Source organism: Ambystoma mexicanum, chromosome 10, assembly GCF_040938575.1.
Source record: "Ambystoma mexicanum isolate Mex_15411 chromosome 10, UKY_AmexF1_1, whole genome shotgun sequence".
NCBI lineage: Eukaryota > Metazoa > Chordata > Amphibia > Caudata > Ambystomatidae > Ambystoma > Ambystoma mexicanum.
Window position 1 is genome coordinate 1,405,717,817 of NC_090932.1, and position 16,397 is coordinate 1,405,734,213.

The 16,397-nt window shown below is 45.7% G+C and overlaps 1 protein-coding gene across 1 annotated transcript in view; it reads right to left on the reverse strand.

The window, feature by feature from the left end:
- The window catches only part of ACACB (acetyl-CoA carboxylase beta), a 3,851,763-nt gene that overhangs the window by 2,955,391 nt on the left and 879,975 nt on the right, over positions 1 to 16,397 (reverse strand). Inside the window, exon 10 of the mRNA XM_069619430.1 lies at positions 102 to 311. Within this exon, the coding sequence (XP_069475531.1) occupies positions 102 to 311 (210 nt within the window). The remainder of the gene's footprint in view (positions 1 to 101; positions 312 to 16,397) is intronic.

A 16,397-nucleotide genomic window follows, 5' to 3' on the forward strand; every position in this document is an offset into this window, starting at 1 on the left:
GCTTTAAGTGGGTTATGATCACTTAAAGATGTGTCAGAGATTTGCAGATCCCACTGTTAGGGATTTGGACATTCAGATATTACATTTCACAGCATGCCTACCTGCTCCATGCGTTCCAATATTGATGGGGTTGCCACAGTGGCTGGGGCCTCCTCAATAATTTTCTGGTGCCGTCGTTGTATGGAACAATCACGGCCAAACAAAGAAATGGCATTCCCATACTGATCAGCAAGAATCTGAACTTCCAAATGTCTGGCATGTTGTGCAAGCTTCATCACAAACACAGGGGATCCTGGAGTCTCCGATTGCACCTAGGGAAAGGTTACTCTTGTTATTGAAAATAAAAAGGAAAATAACTTTGAGAAAAACAATTATGTACTGATAATTCCATTAATGAATGGGGCCTACAACTATGAATCTTCCAATAAAGATCTTGATAGTGGCTAGAATTAACGTAACCGCAAATAATGTGGAAATCCTTTTTCTTTATCTGCAAGCATGACACTTAAAGGCTACATAGAAACCTTAAAAGGAAATAAGTATGTCATAATTAATAAATTAGCATGTATAAAGGCTTCTGGTACCCATGTTAGGAATGTGTGCACAATTACACAAGTATACCAGTAAGGTAGCTTAGCAGGTTTAGCATGTGCTTCTATTATCTGTGTATGAACAGATTTGCAGTAAGGCCAATCATTCGCCATTCAGAAGTCCATGAATGAAGCACCAGTAAATGTGTTAACACATAGTACAGTGCTTAGAAGTAGGAAGAATGAAGACATGCAATACTAAACACAAATGCCCGTAGGTTAGGGTCTGAGAACTCTGGGGGTTAGAGGAAGCCATCTGCTCAATGATACAACCCTGGAGATGGCTTATGGAGGATCCTCCCAATTTCACCTAGTTACTCCCTTGTAAGATCTTGGTTGCAGATAGCATCTAACTTGGTGCCAGGACCCAGCATGATGGGGGCAAGGAATTGTCAGTTTCATGAAGGGACAGAACAAGGTTGTTTGCCGTATCCCAAAATCATGAAATCCCTTCCCAGCAAGGAAACCCTGAATAAAAAGACGCAGAAAGAGTGTTTCACATCTGCACTAACTAAGAGGTTAGCGATTCTTTCTCTGTGACACCCAGTCATTGATCCTTTCCAGCAACAAGAGGGCAGAGTCATGGCATGCTCAGAAACCCTTTGTCAGTCATATGGCCTAGGTTACTTGCAGATCTACCAAAGAATGAAGACATTCAGAGGAACACAGAATAGCTGAAGCTCAAACAAAGCGGACAAGAGTTTATTTTGTTTTTTCTTTAACCTAGGGACATCAGGGCCAAGGCACTGATTGATCCTCATTGTAAAATGTACCACACGTGCAACCGATATCCCACACTGTTGGTCCTTATCCTGTCAATCATACAATCAACCGGTGTACAAAAGGAGCCTAATAAATCCTGTCACGGTACAAGATAGGACAACATTCATGAGGCAAGTGTTGACAAATTGAGGCGGGTAAATTCTGCGATAGTAACTTGCATTGGCCAAACTAAAGGGCCAGACTTCAAATTGGCGACAAACTTGGATAGGTGCACCCGTGTTTGCTAAGTCGGGAGGGTCACAATATTGAAAAGGAGAGAGAAAAGTTGTTTTAGCCAATGGAGAGAACAGGCTAGTTGCAAAGGCCGTCCCAGCTGGGAAACCTTGACAAGAGATCTCTATGGTGTGAAGAGATACAGAACTTAAATATGGAGGGAAATAAATCCAACCTACAACCAGCTAGTAGGCAACTGAATACCTATCAGCTGTTGTTACCGAAACAACCTTGCCTAAGTTAGCTGCTTGTAAGCTGTTGCCTCGTCCTTCCAAACCAAAACACAGAACCTTCTCAACCAAGACTCGGCAAAGGCACGAATGACAAGAGGACCACAATGAGAGCTTCTTCTCTCTGAAAGAAGTGTGCAGGGACAAACTAAACCCTGAGACCGAGTGACTGGCTAACTAATGTCCTGTGCATTGCCTAGGAACTGGTTTACACTACAGATTGACTTTGAACTACCAGACCTTCAAACTAGGCTCATCTACAGCTGATAACTTGAGTTGTATTGCCTTCCAATATGCCGCCCTCCAACCCCACCTTGTTATATCCTGAATAAAGTTGTTACAGAACTGCCCTGCTAGATTCCTCAGCCACTGTCTCCTTCCCTTTTCAGCCTTTGCATTGGCGTCACCCACTGAATCATCCACCTTGGTAAGCTTTGCATCTCTGGGAGTCTGAGAATCCAGGTGTGTGGGCAGCACTCACAATACCATGTTACTTATCAGCCCTCTTGGCTCTACTTTTAGCCCTGTGTGATCTCCGCAACTCCTGCCAGAGTCCGACCTAGACGCCCACCTCAGTACTTCACTGAAGCTGCTTCAGTCCACCCTCCTACTCACTGTACAGAACACTACATTGCAGGGCTCTGGATGGTGAGACAGTCTTTACTATGCTTTTATCAGCTCCTGTGCAGCTACGGTAAGTGGAGTCAGAATGTCCTTTAAGGAAAAGAGGCACAAAGAAAACACGATCAACATGGATAACACTGCGAATTCAAGGAAAGTATGGTGTCCGACTACAAACTATTTTTTTTATTTCAGTCCTAGCCCAGGAAGAGATTCACAAGAGGGGGCCGAAGAAGGATAAATATGCTTTACTGCTCCAAAAAAAAACATTAATGCCAGAATAAAATCTGTGAAGAGTGCTGCCCCAAATATTTTGGAGCCTGTTGGAGAGTGAATAAATATGCAGATTGTTTCAGATGCCTAGTCCAAAAGTAACAATGCAGCATACTTTGACCCAACATCATGTATAAAATTACATGTTCTCATTTTGTTCACATATCGTCTTGCTATGTACCACTAATAATGGTATTACGGTTACTGCCTATGAAAACGCTGGAGACTAGCAACACAGATTGCCAATGGTAAAGTACAAACGTTCAGTCCAAATAAACAATTTCTCCAATACAACTTGCAACACTGCTACTTTACAGAACTCAGTATAACTATACCATGGATCTCCGCTACACTGCTGTTGTCGCACTACAGGATCATCTGGTCGAAGGTTCGAGTCAGCAATCACCGGTTATCTTTAGAATCCTCTAGAGACCTCCGGTTGTAGGGAAAACACACAGACTCACTGTGAATATGGGACCCTCGGGGAGATCTTCACTGATGCAATTCTTGTAATGACCCCGGACTGGTTCAGGAGCGACTCAGCAACCAGGCTGCTGAAACACTTGTGCTCTGAAACACTTGTGTTTGTGCTCTGAAACACTTGTGTATGACCGCGATATAAATAAAATATCATAACTTTTATTATCTTGCAGGCGCGTCTCCTGGTGGAGGGCAGCAGTGCAGATTTGCAGAGTCCCAGCAGAGTCTCGAAGACGGCCACTTTGAGTTCCAGACAATGGGTCAGCTAGAAGCCCTTGCAACGATGGATGTCTAGTATTGGGCTTTGCAGAGCAAATGCAACAGTGCGCGCTCCAGAGACGGGAAAACAGGCAACAAACCTTGAGCAAGAGAGGTGACTTGTTGGTCCCACCAGTCTAAGGGAGGAAGGCACCAGATGTTTTCTTCGGAACCCTTAAGGTCTAGTGGTTCCTGGGTCAATCTCATCTATCCAGAAAATGGACTCGGGTGATCCCAGCCCTCCAATAAGGATACTTTGCAACATTCAAACCTGGGGGTGGCTGTCCAATTTGGGACAGTCAGCCTCCCAGATTCTTCCTGCAACATTCAAGTACCTGGAGGAATTTGGATTGGGGCAGACAACCCCCTTCTTACCAGCTCACAAAATAGGGAGCAGCGTCGTGGGATTCCTGCAACAAGCCCACCAAGGTGCATGAAGAAAGAGAGCCCTCCCCCACCTGCAAAACAAGGACGGCTAACAAAAGACAGGACATCTTGACCAGGGCGTAGTGCATTAGCAGCCTTGGGCGATTGTGAGGAATCCTACGGATCCCTCAATAAAAGCCTGCCTAAAGTCTCCTCCCAGGTGGCCACGGAAAGGCAGACGCTTCCTATTCCTGACCATGGGAGTGGGTACTGCGGGAGAATCGCCTGTGAGGATACAAGCCCCAGGGTGGTGCATAGATCCTGTGGAATGAGACGCAGTATTTATCCTTTAAAAGGGAAAACCTTTTAAAGTTGCCAAAGCATGTAATGGCCTATTGTTGTTATGATGAATCTGAACCACATTTCAAATATGTGGCTATGTGCTGATTGGGTTGGAATGAAAAAGGATAAGTGAGAAAAGACTAAACTCTACACAAACGGTGATTTGTATGCCATCTACCATTTTTGTTAGGTTCTCTCCCAAAAATGTGTGTGTATGTATCAACAATGAAGTATGGAGGGTGAAAACTCCAGATACAATTTGCAGTAGTTGATCAATGTAATGTATTTGATAACATTAAAGTATCTGTTGGTGATTGAATCCAGACAGCTAAAGAGGATGTAGATTTAATACCAAACTCTAAGTTCAACAGCCATAAGGTGACATTTGTGGAAAGAACAGGACCATCCAAGCAGTTTGTGTGTAAACAAATTAAAGGAATTTTTGGGAGGGATTGCTTGGTAAGGTCCATATAAATAACCCCTCTGGTCTCTACTTTATTTGATAGCTATGGGCACAAATTACATAAAATCTGAAAAAAAACTAAGACCAGAAAGACCATTCAAGGCACTTAAGGATAGCAATCCTCCTTACTCCCAAAGTATAATGGAAGGGAATTTAAAAATGTTGCCTTAAATAAACTAACTTCCTCCTTAACAATACATTCTGACGGTTCATCCCGGAATACCAAGTTACCAAAAATACCTGATTTTGTGGTTAAGGACTATAAGTCCCACAATCCTAGATGTACTGGGACGAAGAAGAGAGATTAAGATGTATGTTGCAGCAGTAGTTGGGCAATTAAGCTTGATAGCCCACACCTGAGGTAAGCTGAGAGGCTTAAAAGGCCCCCCTCAGGTGTAGACCATTAGGAGGAGCTGAAACTGTGGCTGCAGTGTATGCAGCAGAAGCAGAAGGAAGAAGGCACAGTGTTGGCTATCCAGGCAGAAGTGGGTGAACCAAAGGGACACAGGATTTCACCTGCTTGTTCTGTCAGAGTCCTGTTCGCCGAAATTCTGATGTGCAGAGGTTGTGAAAAGCAAGACTGCATTTCTCTATGAGAGCCTAATTGCAGAGATTGTGCAGCAGGAAGCATGTCAGAGACCGTGACCAGAAGTTGCAGTGGAGCCGAGAGTCTCAGGAGCGAGAGGGGCTCCCTAATTGCATGGCCGGACCGGAGACGCCTTCAGCGAGGAAGGGTGTAGGTCCAAGGTGAAGCCAGAAGTCGCAGAAGTTGTGCAGCCTGCGGAGAAAGGAACACAGAAGCCGGTAAGTTTAACCAGGCATTCGATTCCTTGCACGAACACTGCCGGCAACACTATCCAGCAAAATAATCACTTTTATGATTAGAAGTGATGCAAAGTTCATCATTGAGCATTTAACAATGGAAAACTTGAATTGTAGCTCTCGTGTGTGATCAGGTATTTTCCCTTTTGCATAAAGAAGAAACTCAGTGAAATTCTGGTTGTTGAACTTAAAACCGTGTAAAACCACAGAAAGAAGTGTACACATGTGCCTAATTAAGATTCTAAGAGAAGAGTGGCGGCCTCTGAATCTTTACTAAAGCAGTCAACAATTCTAACAAGAGAAGCCAAGTGTTTAAACATTATTGCCAGTTTTAAGAGCAAGCATTGCTCAAGCCAAAAGTTAACAAGGTATTTCCCCAATTAAGACTGAAACCAACCTTTTACAGAGCCAAAGAGCGGTTTAAATATTACTGTGAGCCAAATAGAATATCCGCATTGCCTAAGATAAGAGTGTACAAGCATTACTTGAAGTCAAGAGAGTGGCAACAAATACTTCTGGGTAATTATCCTTGCAAATAGGCAGAGGGTTAAAGGCATGGTTGGGGAAGGGAAGCTTGCTACTTTTTTTTCCACTTTATTTTTATTGAAAGATTGCAACAAAAGAAAAACAAGTCCCCCAAAACAGATCCACCCAACAACTAAACCCCCCTCCCCTTGTCCCCCCCACCCTAACCCTCCCACTACCCCCCCGAAACTACGGGTAGACTAGGCTCCTGAAAATCCTCGGTGCTGGAAACTAAGAGCATGGACTGAACCAAGAACGCATCTTTACTTTTAGGCCCAGTTACCGGCGGAGCCTCTGCGTACATCCAAGCACATTGCCACTGGTACAAGCATCCGCAAACCCTCCCCAGCGACATGACATATAGAACTACAAAGCAGTTAATAGTTTCAGGGCTTCACAGTCCACACTGAGTATAACCACAGTCCAATCCTGCAAAAAAGATGACATAGAATCATTAAGAATAGCAGAGATTATCTCGTACTCAAAAATAGCGATCAACTTGGTAAGCCATTCCTTCTTGGAGGGTGCTAGGGGATTCTTCCACTTCTGAGCCAAGGCCAATCTCGCCGCTCTCAACATGGCCTCCATTACCTTCGAGAAGGAACCCACCTTCTTATCCGGCAAGGGAGTGCCCAGAAGAACCTCGAGTTGGTACAGGGAAGGACATGTTCCCAAGATATCTTTAATCCAGCTAAGAACCTCTGCCCAGTATGAGCGAATAACCGGGCACTCCCACCACATGTGAAACCAGGTACCTTTGTTGGAACACAATCTGGGACACCATATGGACGCTTCCACAAACATCTTGGAAAGGGCTACCGGAGGACGATGCCAAGAGTGCAAAACCTTATAATTATGCTCCGTGGCCGCCGTGTACAGCCCCCCAGGAAGCACCGACCTAAACACCGCCTGCCAAGTTCGATCGTCCAAGGACAAGCCCAACCGCTCCTCCCAGACACGTTTGAAAGACTGCCTTCCTGTTAGATTAGAAGAAATGAGCACTTTATAGATTTTGGAAAGGGATCCTTTCCTAGACTTAGCTTCTGCAAAAACACTCTAAAAAGTGGGTTAAGGGGCGTGACAAGTCAGACATTCACCGCGCCTGGGTAAGGATACCATTTAGCCTCAGATACTCAAAGACCGTGAGCGGCTTGCTCTCAAACACCTCCATTTGGTCGAATTCCAAAAAGGAACCCTTGCAAAACAACTGAGCAGCCCTCTCCAACCCCTGATCAGACCAAGACTGCGTTTCCCGGAAGCCCTTCCTGTCCAGCTCAATTAGGGGACCCCACAAGGATGACAGGGAGGAAGGCCAAGAAGAAAGAAGCCTATTGTCCTTAGAGGGCTTCCAGACCGACCACAAGACAGCAAAAACCGGGTGCGACTTAACAGGCCGTGGAATAGAGCTCGGGGGAGCCCACAAAAGGTCCTTAACTTTTCTTGGATGAACTTGAACATCTTCCACATACGTCCAATATGTTCGTAGATCGTCCCTCAAATGCTCCAGTATAACTCACAGCTGAGCTGCTTTAAAATACCCTCGAAAGTCCAGGAAACCAAAACCCCCAAGGGACTTGGGGAGGGTCAGGGTAGCCAAGCTTACTCTGGGTCTCCTCCCAACCCAAATAAGAGGGACACGAGATTGCAAAGAGGCAAAGAAGGAGTCGGCACCAGACAGGGAAGAGACATGAAGATAGAGAAGCCGCGGGAGAATATTCATCTTAACCACTACCATTTGCCCAAACCATGAAAGAGTCAAGGGGGCCCACCTTAAGAGATCGCCCTGGATTTTTGCCTGAAGGGGTGGAAAGTTTAGCTCAAACCCCTTGCCTAGGTCTCTGGGAATATTAACGCCCAAATATCTGGTAGATTCCCGCTCCACACGCACCCCATATACTTCCTCTCTTCCCTCGATTTCAAGATCCGCCCCCCCCCCATCGGCATAATACATGACTTAGACAAATTGACCTTTAACCCGGAGAAAGACCCAAAACGACGAATAAGACCCAACAGCTGTGGGAGAGCCACGCAGAGATTTGTCAGATACACTAAAATATCATCCGCAAACAAGCACAGTTTGAATTCATGGTCTCCACAATGTACCCCCGAAAGTCCCCCCATCAGCCCTAATTGCAATGGCAAAAGGCTCCATTGCCAACGCATATAACAAAGGGGAGAGGGGACACCCCTGCCGAGTGCCCCGGGAGAGCGAGAACTCCGTGGACATGCAGCCATTAACCAGCACCCTAGCAGAGGGACCATTGTACAACACTGTGATCCACTTACAAAAATTAACCGAAAGCCCATTTTCCGCAATACCCTCCCCATGTAAAGCCAACACGGTCAAAGGCCTTCTCAGAGTCCAGCGACAAGAGATAGGCCTCCAGGTCCCGCTTCGAAGCCTCATACATAAGCCCCATAGTCTTTCTCACATTATCCGACCCCTGGCGGCAAGGGATGAATCCGACCTGGTCGCCATGGACCAGGGAAGGAAGAAACCTAGACAACCTATTCGCCAAAAGTTTGGCCAGAATCTTAACATCAACGTTAAGAAGAGAGATGGGTCTATAAGACTGACATTGCTCAGGGATCTTCCCATCTTTCGGCAACACTACAATGAGAGCTGACATCACAGAGAGGGGCAGGAAACCACAGTCCAAGTCGGCATTAAACACCTTAGCCAAAGAAGGGGCTACCACAGAGCGAAACGTCTTATAAAACCGGACCGTGAAGCCATCGTCTCCCAGAGCTGTACCGCTCTTCAAGGAGGCGATAGTGTCCACCACCTCCTGGGGAGAGACTGGGAACTCCAACCCGTCGACACCCTCAGCGGTAAGGCGAGGGATGTGCAATGACTCTAGAAACAGGTCCACATCTGGTGCGTCCCCAGAGTATTCCAATGAGTAAAGACCCTTGTAATAAAGCCCAAACTCAGATGCTATCAAATCATCCTGTAGAACTCCCTCCCCCGTCCGACCCATAATCCGATTCACCCTCCTGCTATTATGAAGCTCCCTCAGGCGCCATGCCAGAATCCTCTCCGCCGACTCCCCCCGCTCCATATAACGCTGTTTTAAAAAAGTCAACTTTCTCTCCGTCTGTCCCACGAGCAAGGCCGAGAATTTAGCCTTAAGATTCTGAAGCTCCTCCCATTGTCCTGGGGCCATCTGCGACTTCAGCTTTCCACCCGGCTGAATGGCAGCAGTTTGTTCCCTCAACCTCAATTCCTCTCTGCACCGCTCCCTCTTTCTTCTCGCGCCCATCTCTATGAGCACACCCCTGATTGTGGCCTTAAATGCATCCCACTCTCCCTGTATATTCACCTCCCCTGTATCATTAAGCTGGAAATATTCATTAATTGAACCCAATAGAGATTACTTAAGCTCCTTATCCTGCAGCAGCGTGTCATTACATATCCACCAAACTCTAGCCGGCCTCATCGGGGGAATACCCAACGTGGCCCCAACTAAATCATGGTCGGACCACAGAACAACCTCCACACCAAAGCTTGAGATACCACCCCGAAGCGTAGAGTCCACTAAGACAAGGTCTATCCTTGAGAATGCCTTGTGCACCGCTGAGTAGAAAGTGAAGCGAGGATTGCGGTTCCCCCTCGACAGAATGCACATCCACCAAACCCAACACCTCATTAGTCCGCAGAAATGAGTCCGCTAACTTCCTCTGAACCCGCTGGTCGGAGCAAGGAGAACAGGACTTCCTATCCCTGTCCGGCGAGAGAACCATGTTAAAATCCCCGCCCACTATCAGTGCACCCTCCACAAAGCCCCGAATAGTCTCCCCCACCTTTTCCCAAAAGAGATCCTGCGCCTTGTTTGGGGCATAAACCCCTACCAAGGTAAACAACCTGCTTTTCATTGACCCCTTAACCATAATGTAGCGCCCCTCAGGGTCGGCCTTATGAGCTTTTGGGACAAAAAGAGCCTTGGGGGAAACCAAAAGAGCAACACCCTGCTTCTTCGCCGCATATGAGGAGTGGAACAAGAACTGGATAGCTTTAGATCGCAGCAGCGGTTCCTTCCCCCTCACCCAGTGTGTCTCCTGGACAAACAAAAAGTGCAGCTTAGGCCTGGAGAGTTCCCTCACCACCAGGGACCTTTTCTTGGGGGAATTCAACCCCTGTACAGAGACCCCACCAACAACCTCTGCAAAGAATCATTCATTTGATGGGCCCTAAGATACATTCCCTACCTCCTGGAAACCATACTTAAACATCCGCACCCCTAGCTCACAAGCACCAGAAGAAAAAACGAAAATGGACCTAGAACACCCCTCCTCCCCAAAAACCCCAGCAACCCGAAACACACCCCCACAACCATGAGAACAACCAATAATCCCCCTTTTTCCCCCCAAAACCATCCCACAAACACCAGCACCATCTCACCCCCACCCCCCACACCCCGAGCGCCTGGATAGACTGCGATATCACAACGCCGCACCACCAGGCCGCCAGAGAACGCCTCCACCCGGGCGCCACCCACATCATGCGAGCAAATAACATTTTGAGCCCCCCATCCCAAAACCAACAACGAGCCCCAACACCCCCGTCCAACTTCACCACCCTCCCGACCCCATGTCCTCCACAAAAGCGTGGAACAAAGTAGTGAACAATCGACCCATGAGGCAGCTATGGCCAAAGCAAAAACAACCGGATGGCCCCACAAATCCCCCCCTCACCACCCAGCACAAAAGACTACACCAACAAAGTCAGGATGTAGGCTGCTTTCGGGATGGAGGCGCCATCTTCCTGAACTTCCTGTGCCCCCGCACACAGCACTGACCCACAAAATCAGAAGGGCCAGGGCGATCTCCATCCGACTCCTTCCTCTTCCCTCCATCATCCTTAGAGGGGGGACTCCCAGCAGCTCGCGAGAGACTCGTTGGATATCAGTTAGTGAGGAGAGGGAGTATTTGTAGCCATCCAGTTCAAAGGCAAGTGAAAATAGATGTCCCCATCTGTAGCGGACCCCCTTTGACTGCAGCCACCTAGTCAGAGGGCCACAAAGGCGCCGTCGAGCAAAGGTGAGCATCGAGAGATCATGGTAGATCTTAATTTGATCACCTTTCCAGTCAATGGAACCCTTCCTGCGTGCTAAGTCCAAGATCTTGGTTTTTTCAGCATAGTAGTGAAATTTCACAAGAACCGTACGGGGCTCACCCGCACGACTCCCCGTTCTGTGGGCTCTGTCAATTGTGGGTTCGCTAGTATTTTCAAAAAGACTACTCACAATCGCCTTGACCCCTCTCACGATGTCCGCCTGAGACTCCCCCTCTGGTTCCGGCATACCAAAGAACCTCAAATTGGAGCGCCGTTCCCTATTTTCTAAATCGTCCAGCTCGAGGGTGACCTTCTCCTTCCACCTCTCAAGCTCAGCCAACCGCATATCAAATTGTGTCTCAAAGAGGTCTGCAGAGGACTGGTTGGCCTCAAGTGCTTGAACACGATCCTCCACTGCGTCAACCTTCTTATCTAGAGAGTCCAGGCGCTTGTTGCCATCCGCTCTAAAGCCTCGTATCTCCTCCATGTTGCAGCCCACCGACAGGGCTCCAACTGGGCCCCAGCCTGCATGGTACCCTTTTCCCCCTTCTCCACTACTCTCTGGTATTTTTGTAAGGCCTGCTCCCAATATTAGAGACCTTTCAACTAAATCCATCTGACATCTTGGTTACCTTGGATGTGGTTAGCCTATACACCAGCATCCCTCAGCAGGATTATTTAAAGGTGATGGCTAAGTATTCAGACAGACGCACTAGAACACTCAACAGTGTCCTCACCGCATTAATTCTAGAATGAATAAGACTAGCCCTAACAGAGAACTTCTTTTTATACAATGGTCGGTTCTATAATCAACTAAAAGGCACGAGTATGGGAGCAACTTTTGCCCCAGACATGGCTAATTTATATATGGACGACCTTGAACAACAATTCATTTTTAATTCTTCCAACCCTTTTTCCGGGTCGATTATAACATGGCTACAATATATCGACGACGTCTATATGATTTGGAGAGATACATCAGACAATCTGGCAAAGTTCCATGAATGGTTAAATGCTCAGAACCCTAACATACAGTTTACCATTCACACAGACTTAAATACCATACCGTTTCTTGACCTTCAAATACGAAAAACAAATACAGGAAAGATAGAAACGGCTTTATACAGGAAGCCGACAGACAAAAATACATTGCTCAATTATCACAGCTGCCATCCGCTGAGCCTAAAAGAAGGCCTTCCATATGGGCAGTTTCTGCGCATTCGCAGAAACTGTACGCAAGTTGAGATGTATAAACAACATGGCAAATCCTTGAAAACAAGGTTACAAGATAGAGGTTATCCGAGAAAGACCGTCCACCGGGCATATAAAAGAGCCTTACATATTAACAGGACTACTTGTTTAGAACCAATGCACCGGAACAAAGAAGAGAAAATCACATGTGTAAGCACATATAGCCCCATTAGTAGCCACCTCAGAAAGATCATTAAAAACACTGGTACATGATTAAAACAGAGGATTCCAATCCCCCTATGCCTCGTTTTGCCTTCAAAAGACAACGTAATATCAAAGACTCTTTGGTCCATACTTATCCCAGCCTCCCAAGGGCAACAACTACCCAAACTCAACTGTGGGGTTTACCACCAGCAGTGGGTCAACATCGCTGTGGTAACTGTTCGGTCTGTGCACAGACGACCACTATGAAAAGCATCCAATTACGCAGCACTACAGTACAGCTGAAGACATTTACCAATTGTCTTACAAAATGGGCTGTATATGCTATCAAATGTCCATGTGACCTAGTATATATAGGGAAGAACAAACGACAGGTACGTCAAAGAATCTGTAAACACAAATCCTGTATCCAGAACAAAATTGACAATAAACCTTTAGTTGCACATTACATCCATAAACAACACAAGTGTACAGAGTTATTATGGTGCGTCATCCAGGTCATCAAACCATCCCTTAGAGGAGGTAATATGGACCTGAACCTTACAAGATGTGAGCAAAAATGGATTTACAACCAGACACAGTCAAATATGGCCTAAACATCGCCATAGAATGGAATGCACTCCTTTAATGCAACCAATAGGTAACCTGGTCCTCTACCCTAATAATGCCGTCTTGCACCAGCACCCCTAACGCTAAGCATAACTATGCCAGCATATGACTATGATTACAACCAGTAAGTTAATAACACTAGCTCAGACTATAGCAGGCGTTCAATCAAGCTATAACAAGCATGGTACGATTGCGGGGTATAATTTCCATCCATTTCTCTTTATAATGACAAGTCACCAATCCTGCATAATGACTATATAGAGAGTTGCACAACCACGTCTATGTTTATCATCGTGGATAATGACAAATAGCTTCATTAGAAGGAATATGTTTCTCCTTTTCTAATTCTTCTTTTCAAAGAGTGGAAACCCAGTCAATCGTTTCGGCACCCTCTACATACTTTTAAGAGGTGTGATGTAAGTGCTAACATCACATGGCCAAACAATATAAGTCTGGTGCAAACCAGCACAGAATACGGTGACTCTGAGATGCGGCACACGCAGCTGTTGTCAATGGTGAAAACACATTATTTAAATGTGTCTCACCAACATAAAATACGCGACCAATGTGGTGCTCTTAAAAATAGTTTCAAAAATAATAAAATACGGCACCTTTCTGGTATTATACTACAAGTTCCAGCAGCCCCGCAACCGGGCTGTAATACGCTGAGAGATCACAGACCACGTGACTCCATTTAAACACGCCATCACCCTGCAACACAAGTTCTTGCCGACTCGCGGAGACAGGGTTCCATTCCAGTGCACGCAAGGCACACACTAAGGTAAGCGTGGTAGAAGATTTTAGCTCCCACAATTTTTAGAACTCAAACGCGTATTTAACATCTCATGCCTGTCAATTCAGACGACACTTTAGATGTATGTGCTTCTTAAATTCGATCGTTTTCAACAACAAGCAGGTTCAACACCAATATCTGATGCATGTTTTAAGTACAGGCCAAGCGGCCAATTTCGGGAACAAGGTTTGTTTACAGGCAGGTCACACCGGTGCAAACAAGCCCATATAAGGTGTGTGACATCATGCAAAGGTAGCGGATACGAATATTGGGAAGTACAATAAGGTTCTCCTTTTACTAAGATGTGAACTTCCCGTCTAGAGAACGACTATGACAAACCGCAGTAGTACATTATGTATAAGGCATGCTCACATACTGCATTCAGCCTTGATTGACAATCTGTTCGATATGGTGAACTAATATAGCATTGCGCTCCTTTTGATTCAATTCAGGCAACACAACAGCCACTGGAACAAATGTTCATGTTAAGCCTTTGAATGGTACCTGGCCGAATCAAGTTAAATCAAGACCGGCTCCTCAGACATACAAACAGACGTTGCTTACCTGTAAGTTCTTTTTCCTTCATCAAATATAATGTATATACCAGTAGAACCATAACATCAAGAAATTGTTGTTTTCAAACATAGGTACGAGCATCAGGGATGTCCATTTTACACCACTCCCGAGGGTCCAACCAAGCCTAATAACTAAAGACATTGAGCCAGCCTTAGTCAAACCAAGACTGGTTTCCAAGATTCACAAACAGCAGTTTTTCTTGTAAGTTCTTTTTGGTTCACCAAATATACTGTGTAAACTAGTAGGAACATAATATTTACAAATTGTTGTTTCTTATTTAATACAGGAACAAAGGAACAGGGATGTCCATTTCTTGCCATACCCAAGAGTTCCACCAATCTCAATAGACCAAACTTCAGTTTATGGACTATAGGTGGGTTTAGTGTGTGTGTGTCTAGAATAGTATAAACTAGCCATCGCCTTGATCCAATTCAGTTGAGATATAAAACCTTTCTGTCTCTTTTTTATATTAATACGTGTACACTTATATTTTTTAGATGTGCTAGTGTGCTTAATGGGGAACAAGATTGATCCACTAAAAAGTAATTGTTGTCCTGAAGATGGCCCCACACTCATCTATGTGACCACTGCTGACATAAGTGGTATACTATAACGGGCCTAAACATATGCCGACTGCCAAAGGAAAATCTAATGTTTTTTTTCCCATGTCATGAATGCATATTATGATCAAGTGTTATGCATCAAGCCTTTTTTTAGCTTTAGTACTCCCCTGTTAGAATAGATGAATGATGACTGAATGGTATGATTGAAAATCATGTCTGTAATGTTTTTTAAGATATTTTTATGATCATTAAAGAGATAGATATTTTGTAATAAGTTGCAGTGTTCTGCGCAATTTTTCTCAACAAGGCGAAAACCTAGCTATAAAAGTATATAGGTTTACCTTCATCCTTACCTGTGATCCATACAGGACTAAAAGAGAGGGTTAGTCAATCTGTTTTTCACATATTCTCCTTACAGACCATCCCTTCCTTCAGATTTGACCCCGCCCCCCTGTTAACAGAAAATAGGGATTACCCATTTATTTAAACCTGCTTCCACTCCATCCAGGGGGGCATCACGGGGGCACCCCAAGCAACAAAGGAGAGGGAAAGGAAAAAAATAAATAAACAAATAAAAATATTAATTTAAGGGGCAGTTGTGCCAAGATCTCCGGTCCGGCCTGGGCGATCACCACTCTCCACCTACTCCATCATGCCAGGAATGAGGTCCAGGCCCCAGGATGACAGCACACAACGCTCAGGGCGCCTCCACTGGTAACTGGAGGGAGAGTCCCAAAAATGCCAGGACTGCTGGCCATTTGAGTGTAGTGCAGAGGGGGCCTCCACAACTAATAACCATACCGGGGTCCAGCTGCTACCTAGTCCAGAAAACTCTCCAGGGGGGGGAAGTTACACTTCACCACCAGCCTCCACCAGGAGCGGCTAGCCGACTCGCCAAGCCAACTCACCGAACATGCAAAGGAAGCACATCCAGGCTACATTCACCGCACATCTCAGCACCCCCTGGCGGCTCCCAGCTTGCTACTTTTGATTGTTCGTTGAAGTTGATACAACCTACATTGCCAAAGCCAATAGGATGAAGAGAGAAGTGTGTCCTAAAGGCAATTTTGGGATTTCATTGTTGCAGGTAGACAAGAGTGGCAAACAGGCTGCCCCTCTGGAAAAGGAATATTCAGGGGAAGAGTGCCTGAAGGTGTTGAAGTACCCGAAAGTGAATCTGGTCATAAGTAAAAACTGTTTGGAGTCACAAAGTACTGAAGCTGTGGTGGAGTATTTGGTTGTCAGATTTAATACTTCAGTAGCAAAATTGAATTTGGAATAATATGAGGCAGAGGAGCAGACCCTCACAGTGAACTCTTGTAGATGTTGCTGAGAGTTGAAAGTTGCTTAAGAGGAAGTAGAAGTGCTGTGAAGTCATCCTGACGAGGATACCTACCGTGACTCCTAATCCTATCAAGACG